Below are 20,215 nucleotides of genomic sequence, written 5' to 3'. Positions count from 1 at the left end.
AGAAAAAGATTCGAGGAAGCGCGCAAGGCAGCAACCACTGCTTTCTGGAATGAGGCATTTAGTATCGAAGATCGAATTTTTGCAGCGAAGCTACGAATAGTTTCAAAAATAGTGGAACACTCGATTGTCCTGAGACCGCAATCACCGAATGTTTATCGTTTTGGAAGAAGCTGCATAGCTTACAAGCCATTCAACTGATTCAAGAGATATTCTCAGTGTCTTTGAACGATGGAGTCAAATCGTTGTTGAATAAAACTCAACGGGTGGAGAACGTCTGTCGGTTATGTTAATCAACTATGTGTTGTTTCAATATGTTTGCAAATTCAGTAATAAATGTTCATTTGAAGTGTCCGCCTGCATGCCAACGATTGAACTTCCCACTCGCAGTTTTCATCCAATAATAAGCTGGCACGAAATTTCAGCAAGAAATTCTATAAAAGAGGAATTGCCTCATCCTCCAAACGAACAGACCCTTCATGAAAAAAAAGAGCTTCTCCATATGCTGTGAAAAGTCAGGGGGTGTTCTTACTTTCCCTCGTACTCCGCCTTATGAGAAAATCATGATTATCCAGGAGGAAGGAAAAATTAAACGGATTGAATTACCTGAATTTACAGGCAATATTTTAATGGCCCTTTCTGTTGATATCAATAACAATGTTTACGTGCTAAAAACATACTGGTGAAGGATTCCTGTTGACGATATTGAACGAGAATTACAATGTAAAAGCAAAGACAAATTAGATTTGCTCGAGGACAAAATATCTTCTGTAGTTAGAATCGCAATATGCAAAGACGATGATATCATCATCATCCAACACAGAGGCCTGATGTGTATGTTTGTAACAAGATGTGTCAATTGAAATACAAATTTGACAACGACTCAAGTGAGGCATTTTCATTGAGTATTTCCCAGCAGAATGAAATCATGATACCAACAAACGATCATACCGCAGTTCAAATATACACCAAGGAAGGAAATCTGAAGACAACAATAAAAGTCCCAGACCATCATAAAGTTGTCAGAGTGGCATTTCACTAGGTTATTTGTAAAATATTGGTCTAACCGTGGTAGGGGAAAAAATTCCTATTTCTTTCTGCGCTACCCTGAAGCAGGCGGGAAGCTGGAAACTCTTACCTTCTTTTGTAAAGTTGTCGATGTGCAGTATCCATATGTGGTATCCCATAATGGCCCTATTGTTGTTGTAAGAGAAGGAAACTTCACTTACCTATGATGAGACTCAATTTTTATAAACAACCATTTTCTGCCTAAAACACAGTAAATATACTACCGCTACTTTGCTGAAACAGTAACAGGAACCTTTCAATAAACTAAAGTAAAGCAAACAATAGATGTTGCTAGATTTATAAAATTTGTGAGCTGTTTCATTCACGTGGTCTTGTTTCCGTTGTAAGGAACACAAGCGTAACTTATATTTAAATATTGATCCAAAAAACGTTCTTTGATCTTGAAATTAAATTAAAGATAATCATGTTTTTGTCTATCGTTTTATGCCAAATTTTTCCAGGCTTATTTTTTCGGTGAAGCCAAAAAACGACTTAATAATTATGACGAAGTTTCTATCCCATGTGCATGATGATACGATTTTAATTCAACGCCAATGTTTCTTCATATGAATTGATTTTTGTATCAAATAACCGAAGACATGCGGATCTCGTTCAAGTAAACTTTCCTATTCATAATGGAATATTGAGGGTACGTGACATTTTACTAAACCTTTGTGACGATTTGCTGACAAGTGCAATTTTCGTAATTCGGGTGTGTGTGTACATTGACATATTCCAACTTCGCAGGCCAGGCTATTCTACCTACGCTCCACGACCCACGCTGCGGCGAAAACCCTGGTTAAGGCTGGTCATGTGACAGCGCAAAAATTTTTAATTAGCGGTTAGTTCATATGCAAGGGAGGGGCGGAAAAGGGCTATCTTTAAAGGCTAGTTTCCACTCAGGAAAATTCTCCTTTGGATCGGAGGGGACGGAAAAGTTTCTTTTGTATAAACGCCGCCTGAGAACTCAGCGACAAAAGAAATTTTACTGTCCATTCCGATCCAAAGGAGATTTTTCCTGAGTGGAAACTAGCCTTAAAACCAGTTACGGGGAATCGAGGAAGGGAACGGGGGACGATAAAACAAGGAATAGGAAAAGCCAGAATCTTTAAAACAAGGAAAGGGAAAAGCCGGAATCTTTAAATCAAGGAATGAGAAAAGCCGGAATCTTAAAAACAAAGAATGGGAAGAGCCGAAATTTTTATAACAGGGAATGAGAAAAGCCGGGATCTTTAAAACAAGGATAGAGAAAAGCCGGAATCTTACGGCTGGAAGTTTGTAACTAAATTAGTTACTCAATTTCCGCGCGAAATACAAAATATGGCAATTTGGCATGGCTATATTTCCGTATTTTACCAATTAAAGTTGTCAAAGATCTTTTCCGTCAGTTCACTCAATTGCTTTCAAAGAAGATGCTCGAAAATTTTGTCAACGGTTATCAGTATGGTAACCGGTGCTCTAATTGGTTTTGGAAAGGCGATCGCCCTTTTTGTGCACTGAAATCCATTCATCCCGTTTCCAGTCCAACGGTCACACTCCATGTCGGATTACTTTATTGTATAATGCATTAAGCTTGCCTTTCCGCAGGCATCTCTTATGTATTTATTAGGCATTTATAATTGGCTTTGGTTAGCTTTGTCGGGGAGCGAGAAAAAAATTGCTGATCTCTCCCACTTTTTCCTCGCCTTCCCCGACACAGCTAACCCAAGCGAAATATAAATGCCTAATATTAATACATAAGATATGCTTGCGGAGGAGGCTAGCATTAAGCATAGTAGAGACTTCTTCTGCTATCTTTCGTTAAGCAATAGGAGGTATAATATCGGGTCCTGTAGCCTTGTTGGGATTTAGCTCTCGTAATGAACCCAAAACGTCAGAACATGTAATCTCTCTAAAGCTGAATAAATTATCGTACCATTTATCTTGAATTTTACTACGCTACTAGTTGTGTGTAGGGTATTGAGCGTTGCATTTCAATACATGAAATCGGTGCTGTTATCAGAAAAATCCATAACTTATCTACTCGTTCACATATATCAAAAGAAGATGGCAGCAGCAATTGAAAATGTAAACATGTCTTAATATGTACCTCTCCAATACCGACATCTCTCTGATATATCAAGTCAAGTCCGGAATTGCAAAGTTAACCCATCCCCTGCTAATGATGTGATTTATTGCAAGTGCGTGAAGAGATAAACAATTGTGATATCAACAGCCCGTGTAACTCAGGTATATTTACTAGTCAAGGCCCTGTAAAGGAGTTTGTGTGCATTTCATGCAAAACAGGTTATCTCAATTGTTTTCGGGTAAAATGACCATGGCGGTCATAACCGCCATAGCTCTAAATCCTGAATTATCAAAGCTACAGTCTTTCTGAATTGCTTATATGGTTCAGAATGGTTGCTTTTAGGGGTGGTCACTGGAGGGTGAAATTATCATCAGTTTTATATTTTACAAGCAAATTATGTTTACCATTCCAGGTCAACTGCTAATTAGGCATAAAATTACTGATTCACCCGGAAAAGTCTAATTTTTTCTATTTTCTAAAAATGTTCGCCATATATGAAAAAAATGCTTTTAATATATTTATTATAAATTTCCAAAGAAATAACGATGTTTTGTTGCGATACGACATATTTCATTTCACTTAACCCCCACTAAAACACAATTTCAGCCATATTTTGCAAATTTAATCGCTGTTTTTCGTCGTCCGTCGCAAGCGCCTTCTAAACATGGTACTCTAACACGACTCTAGTTGACTAAAGAATTCTTTTCGCCATTGATTTCATCAATTATGTCGCCATTGCAATGGCATAATCCTCAACAACTCCACCAAGTCCACCTTCGTCATCAAGCCATTTTCAATATTGTAGTAAATCACATCTGTAAGTCAAAAGCAATTGCTTGTCAATACAAAACAACTTTATACTGAAATATGTAAAGTAGAATGGATATTAGAATAAAAACAAATTAAAAAAAAATGTTCGTGATATTTGTAGCAATACAATCGACTTGCAAACTTCAACAAATGTTTTAATTCCCATCGACAACTCTGGTGACGGGTTGCAAATTTTAAGGTTGGGAAGGTTTGACTTGGCTTTCTTTGATAATTTTCCACTTGGTGAGTTTTTCTCTCCAAATGTTGCACTTTCTCTTCATGTCATAGATGTTTCAAAATATAAAGTGATTTTTTTATAGAGATGAATGAAAGAGTGCAATGGAATAATGGTTTTCAGTCGAGGCCTAAAGAGAAGTCTTTCAGCACTTTTTGTAAATAGTATAGCTAGTAATTTTCAATAAGTGACCGTAAGTAAGAACGGGTTCAAACGGCTCACTCCTTTCACTTACTTGCGAATGCCACTACAGAGAGAAAGATACATAAATATATGCGAGTGAATAATACTGATTATTACTGAAAATGAAAAAAATGAGGAATGATCTAGCAACGGCTTCAGCCAGTGCTTCTTCTCTCAGCAATAAAAAACTCCATAATTCGAAACTCGCTAAAGTGCAAAATTAATGTTTCGAAGTTTTCTGAGCGTCATTTAGTAATACCAGCAAAGTGGTGTTGAAGGTTTTGAGGTATACGATACTTCATCAAATTTAAATTAAAATTTAAATTACAATTAATGTATCCTACCTTTCATTTTGCTATCGGAAACTGCAGTAGAACGAGATTGAAGCTATAAACACAAATTGAAAATACCAGTTACGGATTTTTGTTAAGCGTTGCAAAGTATTCTACAAACATCGTGCTTATAAAATGTCTCAATATTTTGAACCATGTTTCATGGTATTTGTTTTCAAGAAATAATAGATGGACAGAAGAAACAAAAATGAGGCTCACATCAAATCTCATAGTTGGAGAAAGAATAAAATTAGACCTCTAGATGTCACCCAACCAGGTTGATCTTTTTTGTTATTTTCGGAATAATTTTATTCATAAAAATTTTATCATGTTCGCTCTCTGTTGTCATTTCCTACCATCTGTTGAGACCTCTGTGCCGCTAGGCAAGCTACAGCGAAAGAGCACTGGCTTCCACTGTGATATCTTATCTGTGAAGTCTTATCAGTGCCCGTTTCGTTGAAGAAACGATGAACCAAGATTCAACTTCGCGTCATAAAATCTTTGAAACATCAGCCCGACTTTCTTCATATTTCAACTGAAGGCATTTCCGTGAAGTACTTTAGATAAAAAAGTCATTTATATCCGGATTGGGTTCCTCCTCCAGGGCAAGAGTCGTGCATTGACCACGTGATAACGAAACATTCTGAGCTCATCAGTGAAGGATGAACAATTGTAAAGGTTTTATTGCAACTCATAAGAATTACCAAAGGATATTTTGTAAAATCTATTATATTACGAGCGTCTTTCCTTAAGTCTAGCGACCTACATTGTTCCGGTACCGCATGAGAAACTCTAGCTCGAATCCTCTTGATCTGACGTATTCTTTGTAACCAATTACAGCCTAGGTATCTGTAGTTTTCTTCTGATTTTGGTGAATAACTGACGCAATCTTAAAAAGAAAAACATTCGTATACCGTCAATATCACATCCGGACATTTAAATTACCCTAAGTTACTGACCAAATTTATTTAACATGCATTGCAATATGACGAACCAACTTCGACAGGTTTTTATCGGAAATAACTCTAGGGCCATAATTTGTATTGTTTAGAATATCCCTGAGTTCATCTTTAACGTTCAAACACACGATATTACTGTCGTTATCAATGGAAATGTCAAATACGTTCCTAAGAGCTTTCACTAGAAGAATATTAAAACTTGGTCGCTCTTGCAAATATATTTTGTTGTTTAAGCATGAATACGCTGGGCAGACAGTGTATGCCAATTTAAACAATGATACTGAAAGAATTTTCCTTACCTGACTAATTGAGGCCTCGTTTTTGTTTCTCTTAAGCTCAACTTTTAAAACCTCAGGCTCCGTGCCCTTCTGCAGTGAATCATCTCACACAAACACTTTTCCTGCCGAACAATATGCGCATGACATGTTCGAAGTTGCCTGCTTGTTGACTGTAACCGTGATCAACACATTGCCAAGCAACCAACTTCTTGACGCTCCATTGCGCAGGAGTCGTTCAACAACTGCAGTTCTATAAAAACAACAAAATAGTCATCTTCCCTGAAACACAGTGCAGAAAAATACGAAACCAACATACAGACCTTTTTGGTTGGGTCAAATAAGAAGAAAATGTATATTTGACCATCATATCACCCACGATTTCCATCATCTCTGAACTAAGTGTGTTGCTTGAGTCTTCCTTTGATTTCTCAAGGGAGTTTGGGAGTGAATGGAATTTGGTGGGGGGATTAGTGACTAAGGGTATGGGTTTGCAGCATCTGAAGATATATCTGCGTTGTTAAGACTCTAAAGGAATACAAGGACAAATGATTGAAAACGAGCTTGCATATAAGCAAAATTATGTAACATGAAATGGACAAGTTTATGTAACAACACTGCCTAAGCTGTATAAAGTTTAAACACCACTTCTTAATATCTATTGAAAATTTAGCAAGCAATCTCCGTGGCCATAGAATGACATGTGGACTTACTTTTGTAATCAATGGCACGAATTGTTTTCTTAACAACAGTGGACAGTTGACAAACCAGGATGAAATGACATTATCAGCAAGAGTTACCGTGTATTGAGAGTATCTAAGGTGAAACATATCAGTTCGTTTATATTTTATTCAATTTCACAAAGCCAATAATAAAAAGTTTGAGATGTTATCGCGTTAAACAAACCTCGATGATGCTGTGTGAGGCAAACATATTCCAATGACTTGTTTCAAATGGATCGCTGTGAAGTTTTTGTACTAATCACGAAGCTTTGACAATGCTATTTAAACGTTTTAAAAGAATGTTAGCAACTTTTCGTCGAATACGATTGAGTGTTTATACAACCTAGCTCTCCTTAGGGGGTACATTGATATTTCATAAAAGATTTCTTAATTTACGTAACTTCAAGAAACATACCAGAGAGAAATTCTAACAGTGGTATGACAACTTGAGGCGTTGGCGAAAGTTTAGTAAACTTTTCCAGATATGTTGGGAGCAGCCTAAGGACAGAAAATTTAGAAATTATTACCCAAATAATCTTGTGAAGGAGTATCTCGCATAACAAGAGACGTTACATTTAGGCTGGAGTTTATTGAAAAACATTTCTGTAAATTCACTGAGCACATTATCAAGGCACGATTTCAAATATCTCCAAAGTAATAAACTTCTAAAACGCTGCAATTACTTAAATCAACTTCATTCTTTACAAAGTGCTAATGGACATAAAAAACGTCTCAAATTCCAGACAATCTTAAGTAGCCATACCTTGCCATAACTGAAGACATTCCTAACATACATATGGTGAGACAAGATACGCTTAACGTCGTGGAATGAGCAACCAAACCAATCTCCAAAGTACGCATCAGACAAAACTAGACGAAATATACAACAACGTTTAAGCGAGAACAGACAACCGCTGAAAATAAAGTGAAGCAGGTTCTTACCTGTTCATCTTGCCCAATAAAAATGTGGTACGTACACAGCTCTGTTAATACCTGCACATGTTACAATAAAATATCCAATTAAATCATTAGTATAGTATGATATAATTATGGTATAAATTGGTTATGCTATGGTATGGTGTGATATAATTATGGTATGATATGGTTATCGTATGGTATGATTTGGTCATGGTATGGTATGGTGTGATATAATTTTGGGATTATATGGTTATCGTATGGTATGATATGGTTATCGTATGGTATGATTTGGTTATGGTTAGTTATGGTATGATATGATTATATGATATGATTATATGATATGATTATATGATATGATTATATGATATGATGTGGTATGGTTATGGTTATGGTATGGTATGGTTTTGGTATAGTTATGGTAAGATATTATGATAGATGCAAAAAACTGAATGATAAGAACCGTACTGGAAAAATTCTAGCGTACAAATGAGGTCGGCGCATATCATGAGGAACACGAAATAATCCAGGAAGAAAATCATAATTTCAAACCTGAATGCAAAGTAAAATTTTTAGTTCATGATTTTGGTGTGAAAAGTGCACAACTTTACATCCCTTACCATTTTAGATAACACTGTACATATTGAACGTAAGTAGTGCTTTCGAGAATGTATCAAGTTTTTATCTTGCAGTGCCTCCGGAAAGTTTCTCAGAACAACATCCAACACCTCCCATTCCAATTTCTAGAAAATGAAGAAAGTTGAACTTCAATCGAAACTTAATGCCAGATGATATATTATGATAGAAAAGTTTACCTGTTGTAAGCACACAGGAATAACATTCATCGCCTCGCTGTAAGGCAGTGAAACAATCCCGGTTGTCTTATCTTCTGCAGAACTAAAAAAAAAATGAGAATGTATTACACTAACAAGAAAAGGAATTTTGGAAGCAGAATAGCTGACATGCCTTGCACTATCATCATTAACCAACGTTTTCCTTTCAGAACAATTAACATACGAAGTGAATTTGACTTTTCCACTTTTGTCTTGCACAAGGCCTTGACGTTGTCAGCTCGCAGACTGAGAAAACATTGAAGAATCTTTACAAAAAAACAATGTAAGACATCATAGAAAAATCGCAAGAAATAACATTGAATTTGGCTTACCACAAGTCGTATCTCCGATGCAATAGACGTCCGATAGCCATTGTCATAATGAGTTTTTATGTGGTACACTAATATATTGAATATTCGTTCTGCAATTACATAATAGGAAAGGGAGAATAAAAAAAAATATTTATAACATCAGTGTAAAATGAATGATGGAACTGTACAGCAAAATATGGTGTAGGCATAACACGTGGCCCTGCGAAGTAGTTGGCACTAAGAACCATGCTGTCATGCCTGCCATCACCAGATATCATCAGATAATCTTGGTTTTTTAATGTTGAAAATAATCCGTTTTGATACTTTTTCCTATGAAGATATATCACAGGGAATATTTTTTTTCCTACAATTATTATATACAAGTACTATAATATGTAATTCCCGTCTGGTCCCTATTAGGCTATTACTCCTGACAATATTGTCGCACAGAAGAAAAACATTAAATATCTCAGCAAGTATTTGGGCTAAAGACCCCGGAATACCAGTAAACGATAGCGGTTAAAACGATTCTTTGAATAGTATATTCCAACCAGCATATAGTTATAACCTGCATTTGTATTATACGTGAAAATAAGAATTAAAATAATAGCTTGCTTTGTTATCTGAAATTACTCACCCATTGCAAGATATATTTTGGAAATTCCATATTTTTTCGCTTTTTTGGTCTCTGTTGTCTTCAAAATGTCTAGAATTTGACATGTTATCATTCTGTTTTAATTCTGAGTAATTCTTGGTGTAGTATGTGCAAAATAATCAAAGAAAGAGCATTTTATAAGTTCTAAGCGATAATCATTGCTAATCACGTGCTTAAGGCAAGCTCGAATCGGACCTAGGTCAGATTTTCGGCTTTTGGCCCGAAATTTTTATTATTGTGAAATATTATTGCCGGTGATGCGATAATTCATATCATCAGGTATGTTTATATAAAAAATGGGCAAAAATCTTCTAAAGGCTTGATTTTGACGCTAAAGATATCAAAATAATCCTGAATATGTGAGCTAAACCACTGCAACCGGTTTTCGTTTGCATTTGGGCAATATCCAAAGAATTAGGCCGCTTTGATGTGTAATATTGAATATATACAACACGTGAATATCGTAGCTGTGAATAGCTATGTATGCATGGCGGTAAAACGCCGTATTTCCACTGGAATTTGCAATATTTAGCCTTGAAATTTACTACATTTGCGAATTTGTCAGTTTGCTATATTTACTATTATTCCATGCCATGCCCAATTCTACAATATTCTGAAAGGTTCAGTAGTTAAATGTACCACAGAATTCAAGTGCTACAACAGTTTGAAAGATTTACTTGCCTTTTAAATTCCGACTTTCCTGTTCGATGGGGTTCTAAAGCTGGTAGGGGAATAAAGCCTTTTAATAATGATTGAACTGTAATTTCTTGTGAACTTCATGAGAGAAATAATCGAACAAATACACTCATACTGTGATACATTGGCTTGGAATATGCTCCAAAACGTGTGAAATCGAACATTTGTTGTGCAATCACCTTGCAAATATCAAAGAAACGGTATCAAATTTTGAATATAGATTAACCAATCTGATTGGTTTTTATTGAACCAATCGTGGAGTACAAAAATTGACCAATGACAAATTGACCTGTGTACAGAAATAACCAATCAAGTTGTCTTAATTTTGCTGAATTATGCAAGAGCCTACAGGCTATAAAACAGAGCCGTCTGCGACCGTTTTTCTCAGGTAAGTGAGTTCTTTCTTTAGGTAGGATCAAGGTATGTATAATTAATTTTTTAAATAGAAGTAGACCCCGTGGCCCCGCTGTTAGCTAAGAATCTCTGTCCCCGTATCTGGAAACACGGCTCACTGCTTGTCTAACTGTGTTTTGCTTTTCGTTTTCTAGGGAGCTACTAATAATTTTTTTTTGTGTTTTTCAGACAAAGACGATCGTAGTTTAGTTTCAGTATCCAACCCTAAGAAGCCACCCCATATCCATGCCGTCAGTTAAACCCCAGCCAGCAATTGCCTTCATGCTAATTGTGATGCTTCATTTTCTAGGAACAACTCACCATATTTTTTGTCGTTTCAGCTACAGAGTTAGTGGGTTGTGGGTTGTTGGATGTTGTGTCGTCGGTTGTGTGTTTTGTGTTGTGTTGTGTTGTACTGTCTTGTCCTCTACGTTTCGTATTGTCTGCCAGTCGGTTTGGGAGAAGCCCTGTAGCTCTCTCTTTTTCCTGGCCACACAAAGAACACATTTTGCGGATACTCCTTTTTAGGAGTTCATGGGTTCGAATCCCATGAATGTGTCAATTTCGCGCTGATATCTAATGTGGTCCGTCTCAAATACAAAAGCACAACATCCAACGGACAATCTGCATCCTTTCATCACACCAACTACAAGTGTTGTCCTCATACAACAGAATGGAACTTCCAACGGAGCAAAGAGTAACCAATACCCAAGATGAAGTTCTTGTACCTTCTCAAACAGGACAGAATGCGGCACTTGTTAATGAAGTATTCTCGATGTTTAAGGGATCCTCTCAGTTAGACGTCCGATCAGAGGATATTTCAAAGTGGTAAGCTCATTTAAACTTGTGATTACTCTGCGAATACTTCACCCATTTTAATAAATATGAGACCACTAAACTCATTGCTGTCCGGTCGTAAACGGCGCACACAGATAATTTCGGTTTTATCTGGAAGTGTTTTATCAATTCAACTAGAAATTGTATTATCTTAAAGAAAAAACATTTACCTATTTGTATAACTTTAGTTCATTTCAAAAGCTTTCCTATAAGCCAAGATATTTATTGCAGAACTTGTACTTTTTAAATTGAATGTTAGAGAAGCAAAAATACGCAAAGCCTTCCAAAAATCTCGCCTAAAAACCTCCAAATATTTGTAGCTTACATTGGGATCAATATTTTCATATATTTTACTCGAAATACAGTTGCTTTGGCGATTTGTAGTGATATTTCCAACAAATGTGTTTACAAACGGAAACCCGAAAATGTGCATATAATTATCACCATATTAGCGAAAATTTGACAATTATGACCTCTAGGGACAATTTTACCCAGAAATCGATTTCTGGGCTTATTTTACCCCCACGGGGTAGGCAACATTACGTTTTTGACACCTCTAACCTCACGCGACAACCACTTGTGCATGCGGCTGAGCAACGCCTCGCTATACACAATAACAAATAAAAAAATCTATATTTTTCGAGTTTTTCTGCCCATCCTGACTTAAATCCTATCAGAAAAGATAACTAATGCCTTTACAGTTTATATGTAACGGTTAAAAGACGACAGGATAAAAAATAACGAAGAAAATAACGAAATTCCAAAGGCGAGTTATATTTCCATTTTGTAATCCTGTGTAATTTGATATGATTTTTAGAGCTGCACTGCAGTGTCAGGTTAACAGCAATATTGATTAATTTCTTGATTAGAAATTTTCGAGCTATATTTTGGTGGTATTTTTGTGCTTTTTAAATTAAACGGATTAATTTCAACATTAAAAAACCAAGATGATTTCATGATATCTGGTGATGGAAGCATGACAGCATGGGTCATAGCGCTAAGTATTATGCGTACACAATATTTCACTGGTGTTATAAAAAATAGATTTTTTTTCTCCCTTTCCTATTATGTAATTGCATTTACCAATATATATGTAACTTCGGGTTGGGGGTAATATGTGAATATGAAGAAAAACAACCTGCATTTTGTTCTGTATATTCTTGTGTTTAGAAGTCAAAAATACATGCTGTTACTATACTGTATAGGCCCTTGTGATTCATATACAATTATAGTTTCAATTGTGTGATAGTTATGTTCTTGTAATCTCAATTGTAGATTCTATGGCATATAGAGTCGAATTGGTACGGCAAAATATCTTTGAGAATTGAAGTTTATGGCGGTTCTTCAGGTATGTTCTGGCAATTCACTGAAATACTATTTGTTCGCTAAGGAATGTTGTCCCATGGTAGCGGTACGCATGAACCTGGGATATCACAATGCTGATAGCCTCACAACCCTGGACAATAATATAATAATTTACTTGTTCCTTGTGTTTCAATTTTAGATCAAATAAAATATGGCAACCCAGAAGTTGCTAACAATTATTACCTTTCTCTTATCACTGACTACACCTCCATCCATCGCTGTGCCATACATGGATTTGATGGACTGACATACCAAGCAAGGTAAATATTGCAGGCTACATGGTATATGTTCAGTTTATTATTATGTCATATTAGGACTGTTGGACATTATTTATTCATTCAGTAATTCCCCTATATGGGAATGTGATAAAATTCGATGTTAACCCCCAAGTAAAGATTTCACAAAATCAATGGAAATAACGCTGTACCTCGACTGGTTTCAATTCTGGAGGAGCCGTGTATGGCAAAATTATATGCATTATCGTTTCATTTTTGTTGATGATTGTTCGATGGTGTTTTGGTGCCAGAAGATAATTGATACTAATTATTGGCCCACGTACTGAAGACACATAACATCCCAGAAAATAGCAACAAGTGTTGGGAATGCGGATAAGTCGACAGGACAGGGTCGCTTAAATGAGGCAGCTTCCTGGTCTGCACGGAAAAATAACCAGGACCAAATGCATTCGGCAAGAAAGATGTTTGTCGGAGCGATTTCACTCAAAGTCGTCGTGATTATAATTAGTGGGTGAAGACCTATTCTGTGTCCTGTAGTTCCGACGGGCAAAAATTCGATCATTACAAAATAAATGGACTAGTCAGGGTTAGCTGGATTAATAAGCAAGGCTTCTACAGATTACCCTGTCACGTTATATGCATCACATCATTTCCATGCGGTCATATATAACTTTTAATGTGTGATTAAGATTAATTGTTTAACAAATTATTCATTTCATTAGAGACTCGCTGGTGGAAAATGTCCTATCACCAACTGTAACCGCGCTTTACATCCGCATTCATCCAAAGACATGGTACGCAACATATCTTTGAGAATTGAAGTTTATAGCTGTTTTTCAGGTATGTTCTAGCAATTCACTGAAATACTATTTGTTCGCTAAGGAATGTTGTCCCATGGTAGCGGTACACATGAACATGAGATATCACAATGCTGATAGCCTCACAACCCTGGACAATAATATAATAATTTACTTGTTCCTTGTGTTTCAATTTTAGATCAAATAAAGTATTGCAACCCAGGAGTTGCTAACAATTATTACCTTTCTCTTATCACTGACTACACCTCCATCCATCGCTGTTCCATACATGGATTTGATGGACTGACATACCAAGCAAGGTAAATATTGCAGGCTACATGGTATATGTTCAGTTTATTATTATGTCATATTAGGACTGTTGGACATTATTTTTTTATTCAGTAATTCCCCTATATGGGAATGTGATAAAATTCGATGTTAACCCCCAAGTAAAGATTTCACAAAATCAATGGAAATAACGCTGTACCTCGACTGGTTTCAATTCTGGAGGAGCCGTGTATGGCAAAATTATATGCATTATCGTTTCATTTTTGTTGATGATTGTTCGATGGTGTTTTGGTGCCAGAAGATAATTGATACTAATTATTGGCCCACGTACTGAAGACACATAACATCCCAGATAATAGCAACAAGTGTTGGGAATGCGGATAAGTCGACAGGACAGGGTCGCTTAAATGAGGCAGCTTCCTGGTCTGCACGGAAAAATAACCAGGACCAAATGCATTCGGCAAGAAAGATGTTTGTCGGAGCGATTTCACTCAAAGTCGTCGTGATTATAATTAGTGGGTGAAGACCTATTCTGTGTCCTGTAGTTCCGACGGGCAAAAATTCGATCATTACAAAATAAATGGACTAGTCAGGGTTAGCTGGATTAATAAGCAAGGCTTCTACAGATTACCCTGTCACGTTATATGCATCACATCATTTCCATGCGGTCATATATAACTTTTAATGTGTGATTAAGATTAATTGTTTAACAAATTATTCATTTCATTAGAGACTCGCTGGTGGAAAATGTCCTATCACCAACTGTAACCGCGCTTTACAACCGCATTCATCCAAAGACATGGTACGCAACATATCTTTGAGAATTGAAGTTTATGGCGTTTTCAGGTATGTTCTGGCAATTCACTGAAATACTATTTGTTCGCTAAGGAATGTTGTCCCATGGTAGCGGTACGCATGAACCTGGGATATCACAATGCTGATAGCCTCACAACCCTGGACAATAATATAATAATTTACTTGTTCCTTGTGTTTCAATTTTAGATCAAATAAAGTATGGCAACCCAGGAGTTGCTAACAATTATTACCTTTCTCTTATCACTGACTACACCTCCATCCATCGCTGTGCCATACATGGATTTGATGGACTGACATACCAAGCAAGGTAAATATTGCAGGCTACATGGTATATGTTCAGTTTATTATTATGTCATATTAGGACTGTTGGACATTATTTTTTTATTCAGTAATTCCCCTATATGGGAATGTGATAAAATTCGATGTTAACCCCCAAGTAAAGATTTCACAAAATCAATGGAAATAACGCTGTACCTCGACTGGTTTCAATTCTGGAGGAGCCGTGTATGGCAAAATTATATGCATTATCATTTCATTTTTGTTGATGATTGTTCGATGGTGTTTTGGTGCCAGAAGATAATTGATACTAATTATTGGCCCACGTACTGAAGACACATAACATCCCAGATAATAGCAACAAGTGTTGGGAATGCGGATAAGTCGACAGGACATGGTCGCTTAAATGAGGCAGCTTCCTGGTCTGCACGGAAAAATAACCAGGACCAAATGCATTCGGCAAGAAAGATGTTTGTCGGAGCGATTTCACTCAAAGTCGTCGTGATTATAATTAGTGGGTGAAGACCTATTCTGTGTCCTGTAGTTCCGACGGGCAAAAATTCGATCATTACAAAATAAATGGACTAGTCAGGGTTAGCTGGATTAATAAGCAAGGCTTCTACAGATTACCCTGTCACGTTATATGCATCACATCATTTCCATGCGGTCATATATAACTTTTAATGTGTGATTAAGATTAATTGTTTAACAAATTATTCATTTCATTAGAGACTCGCCTGGTGGGAAAATGTCCTATCACCAACTGTAACCGCGCTTTACATCCGCATTCATCCAAAGACATGGTACGCAACATATCTTTGAGAATTGAAGTTTATAGCTGTTTTTCAGGTATGTTCTAGCAATTCACTGAAATACTATTTGTTCACTAAGGAATGAGAAATGACTGAGAGATCCATCTGACTGAAATATATAGCGAAAATTTTTCAATAAGTGGCTTATGTAAGAGCGAGTTTTTGATTTAGAAATAAATTCTTTACACCCTACCAGCGGGTTTGTCAGGTTTTTTACTAACTTAGGTGCATTGGAATACAAGTAAAAATAAGGCGTGTTTTAGAAGTTATACCTGGACGAGGAATCCAGCATATCATTATGAGGAACAAAGCTATTATAGCGGTATATACTCAGGGCTATCACAATCAAGTTTAGTGTTATCGCTTTATTTCAATGTTTGCTGCACGGTCGGATTCTCACAATTAAAAGAAAATCAAGCGAAAAGTTTCACACGTACAAAAGTATAGGTATGGAACTGGGGCCGGTTGTTCGAAAGATGGATAACTTATCCAACGGATAAGTCCTATCCAACGGATAAATCTGGATAGTTATCCATTGGATAAAAACGCGTTGCAGGAAGCGTGGATAGTGAAGTGGATAGCTACCCAATAGATAAGTTAAAATTTACCAGAAGAAAACAGTATTATTCTGAAATTTCGTACCACAACGTCAGCTGTTGCTAAGCATTTACAACATTGAATTCATAATCATTACGAATTCTCGAGTATAGTTACTGAATGGAAAAGCTTGAACAAGTGATTTGCTCGAACTTTGCACTTCACATCATAGTGATTTTATTAATTAAACACATTGCAATTTTATTCCTTGACCTTGCAACGCTTTGCCTTTCGGTCCAATAGCAAATTTAGAAACACTATTTTAATGTTCGTGAATGAAATTACTTAGATATTAGCAAGTTTCCTTGGAATAGGTTGAATCTTTCTTTGCATATTCGCGTTTATAAACTGATTAGAAGCGTATAGTAAATTTACCACCTGTTATAAATGCGAGGATGTCCAAAAAATCGCCGGTCGAACGGAATGTGTAGGCAACGTGAAACGCTGCTGCGACAAATTGCACTTCGAAAACATTTTTAATATATAGTGAATACAATCATGATGTGTATTAGTTTGTTGAAACACAGTAAGAGGAATATTGCATTTTTGTCCTATTTTATATAAATGTTTACAGTGTTACCTTGTATCTTTGAATTTATCCACTGGATAGTGGATTTAAACCACCTCCGGACCTTGGATAAATTTATCCGGTAGATAGCGATTTTTATCCTCTGGATAAAGTTATACAAGCTTCGTGCAACCCAAATCACACGCTGGATAAAACTTATCCGTTGGATAGTGAGTTATCCGTTGGATAGCGACTTATCCACCTTTCGAACAACCGGCCCCTGTTCTTTTATTTATCGGAATAACTAGTGATGTGATCTTACATGAAGCATTTTCAGTCATGCTGCTAAATTGTCGTGCTGGCTACGCCACTGAGTATTTATTTGCTCGCAGAGCCTCGTCTGCTGAACGTGACCGTCGGCCAGTCTTCACCATGTACGGTGACAGTTATTTTCTGCCTTTTAACTTGCCGACATGCAATGTTTCATTGCACGGTGAGTTTTCAACTTTACTGAAGGCGCTACTATACAATATGCAATTTTCCTTACAACTTGCAATGCAATTATAATTCCGAAGGATGTTAATTTTAAAGAGTGTTCGAAATACTAAGGAAACGTTAGCAGATCGTAATAGATGTTCGTATTTGACAACTTTAGATGCCTCAGGAGTAGAATGGTTTTGCAATTTGCAAGGAAAGTTGCGTAGTGTAACAGCGCCTTGAGATTGTTTCGGAAAGCTGGTTAAATTTCGATGTAACTTGCAAACATGTAATGTTTCATTGCAATTGCGAGTTGAAAATAAGGGTCATTGGACGGTAGAACGGGACAAGTATCGTAGTTTTCAACATACCTTTTATAAGGGCGGAGACATTGATCTTCCATCCACGGTCGGTTTTATCATTTTTTCTGCTTTTTCTATCATTTCTTTATCCTACAAAAGACAAAAACTTGTTAAATCGTGGATCAATCTAACACTTTTAAAAGCTTTCTCTCCTAACTGAACTAATTTTATTTATACCGTATAGTTCTATCAGTTCTAAATTGTCCTTCATGGAGGTCCAGTAGGGGTCATCCCGTATTGATCCAGTGTTACTACAGGAGGAAACCTGAACTAAACTGACTTTATTTATGCTGGATAGCTGTATCAGTTCTAAACTTCAACCAAACTAATTCTAACAATTCGAAAAAGCTGGGACTTCAGACGAAAAAGGTCAGCCGATTTTGAAAAATCTTAGATGCGGGGTGTTATAAGGCGGTTAGTAATTTCATCATCACCTTCATCCAAGGATGTTCCAGAGCTTCTGAAACCGTGATGCATTTTCTGTGACCAACAGTAAGCAGTTTTGTTATAAGATCCTTAGCTTCACTGCTAACATTCTTCCAGAGGTTGTTCGGAAATTTATACGACCCTTCTTTGACTTGTTTCTCCAATGGGTTATTTGCCTGCTTTGAAAATAAAGAAGATCCGGAAAGTCTAAAAGACGTTAACTTTTCATTGACGTACTCCAATTTTGAAATGAGGTTAAGCTACCTCCAGCTTCATTACAAATCGTGTTCACTACGTGAATTTGAGTAAACTGAAGTATATGGCATACCAAACATATACACACACGATTTCTTGTAGGATCGTTCTTCAGGCTACGGGATTAACATTTTGGTAGCGAGGTAACTTGGTGTACCACAGAGTGTTTCCATATAGGAATTCTGATCTAAAAAATTAATTGTTATCATTGAGAAATTGTAACAATGAGAAATAACTGAACCTAAAACGTTTGCAGAATGCGCTCTGCTTTCGTAAAACGAAATCACGGACAAAACTCGGAATTGAGATTATAGTGACTTCCAGGATTTGCTGGCAATGGTCACATCGAATGGTTTCTTCAAAGACAATTTAAAGGGCAATTTAAACACAAGTTCAATACACAACCGACACAAACCTTTATAAGCGTTTCGTCATACGAGGAACACAATAAAACATTTTCTGGCTAGAGAAGAAAAAGTTAAATTATGGTCGTTAAAGTTTAGGATATAAAGACAGTAGTGATAAATAAATTAGGGCGTGCTTACCTTCCAATCCCTGTTAGTGATGCCATTTTCATGTAAATGCTAAAAATACGAAACAGTATGAATAAAGTTAGTTTAGTTCAGGCTCCTGCAGTAACACTGGATCAATAACAGATGATCCTTAGCTTGGTGTCATTAAAAGCTCCAATCTCTTCGTGTTATTTTCCATAAACTTTAGTCATCGCCTGTGAATGAAATATTCCAATTTGTTTAATTCATTCTTCGAAGGCTACACATGGCTACATTCGCGCTAAACGACATCCTCACCTGAAGGCACATTGCTTTCATAGTTGGTTTAGTTGTCAATAGGAATCAGTGATACAGATCGTTAGACAACTCGAGCCTGAAAACAAAATAGAAAAGTCGATCGAATCTTGAATGGTTTCATCCATGATTCTATACTTCTCTACTACATTCTGCAGGGAAATAACATTGCGTGAACTGTGCAGCAATATAGAGAATAGGGGGAAGCCAGACAGAAAAGCACATGGAAAGTAGTTTGAATATTTGCAAACCCTGATAGATAAATGTCGTGGACTCACACATTTGTTATCGGCGTCTCCTCGTCGTTTTGTTCCAACAAGACTCTCAAATAATAGTCACCTGATAGCAGAGATACGTTACTGAGTTTGATTCCTATCGAGGAATAAGGGGGGACGCTTTATGAAGAACTGTTAAAAAGCTAGAGCAGTTAGGCTTATCACTAACCTATTTCAGTTCATCAGCTAAACATTCATACAGGACTTCAAACTAAAGGTGATTCCAAAAGACAACGTAGTTTCCACTCAGATCTTTTTCCATTGCAAATGCGTGTAAATCAGATTCGAGTGCCCCAGAAGTTCCTCTCGCGTCTGTCACATTGAAAACATAAGAAATTGTTTCATACTCTTTTACGAGAACAGTTTAGAGAAAGAGGTCAGGACTATTGAATTTGTCTTGTTATACTCATAGCGACAGGAAATCCTCCATTACATTTCCATTTCCTATATTTTCAACGGAAACTAACCTTAACTTCGAGACTCACCTTGTAATTCCAAATCAGGTTGTACGCTGTCAGATCTTGACTGAATCTGTAAAAAAGATCCGCTTAAATATCATTGCTTTTTCATCTTTCAAACGACTAGAACATTTTCCCATTTTCTTATATGAACACTTACTTGTAATAAAAA

At 36.6% G+C, this 20,215-nt stretch overlaps 1 protein-coding gene and 1 long non-coding RNA gene across 6 annotated transcripts; both read right to left on the bottom strand.

Annotated features, from left to right (window-relative positions):
• Positions 1-9,379: 9,379 nt before the first annotated feature.
• LOC114541933 (calcium/calmodulin-dependent protein kinase type II delta chain-like) lies at positions 9,380-18,587 on the bottom strand. Of its 5 annotated transcripts, none has more exons than XR_003689410.1 (4): positions 18,514-18,587; positions 18,258-18,428; positions 17,833-17,913; positions 9,380-9,414 (listed from the first exon to the last, which is right to left on the bottom strand). XR_003689410.1 is itself a non-coding variant. In XM_028561727.1 (3 exons), exons 1-3 carry the CDS (start codon positions 18,523-18,525, stop codon positions 17,836-17,838), a joined length of 261 nt encoding a protein of 86 aa, XP_028417528.1. In that variant the 5' UTR covers positions 18,526-18,587; the 3' UTR covers positions 17,807-17,835. The 5 variants fall into 5 exon arrangements, 2 of the variants coding, with proteins under 2 accessions (XP_028417528.1, XP_028417529.1); XR_003689408.1 differs by lacking the exon at positions 9,380-9,414 and adding an exon at positions 10,045-10,084; XR_003689409.1 differs by lacking the exon at positions 9,380-9,414 and adding an exon at positions 15,073-15,112.
• Positions 18,588-19,201: 614 nt separating this feature from the next.
• LOC114541932 lies at positions 19,202-19,628 on the bottom strand. The gene is made up of 3 exons (XR_003689407.1): positions 19,589-19,628; positions 19,314-19,389; positions 19,202-19,231 (listed from the first exon to the last, which is right to left on the bottom strand). It is a non-coding gene; the product is annotated as an uncharacterized LOC114541932 (long non-coding RNA).
• Between the last annotated feature and the right edge of the window lie 587 nt (positions 19,629-20,215).

This window comes from Dendronephthya gigantea, unplaced genomic scaffold (genome assembly GCF_004324835.1).
Source record: "Dendronephthya gigantea isolate DGI-Jeju-01 unplaced genomic scaffold, DenGig_1.0 000324F, whole genome shotgun sequence".
NCBI classification, from domain to species: Eukaryota; Metazoa; Cnidaria; class Anthozoa; order Malacalcyonacea; family Nephtheidae; genus Dendronephthya; species Dendronephthya gigantea.
Note: the sequence above shows the minus strand (reverse complement) of the source record. Positions and strands in the feature narration are given on the sequence as shown.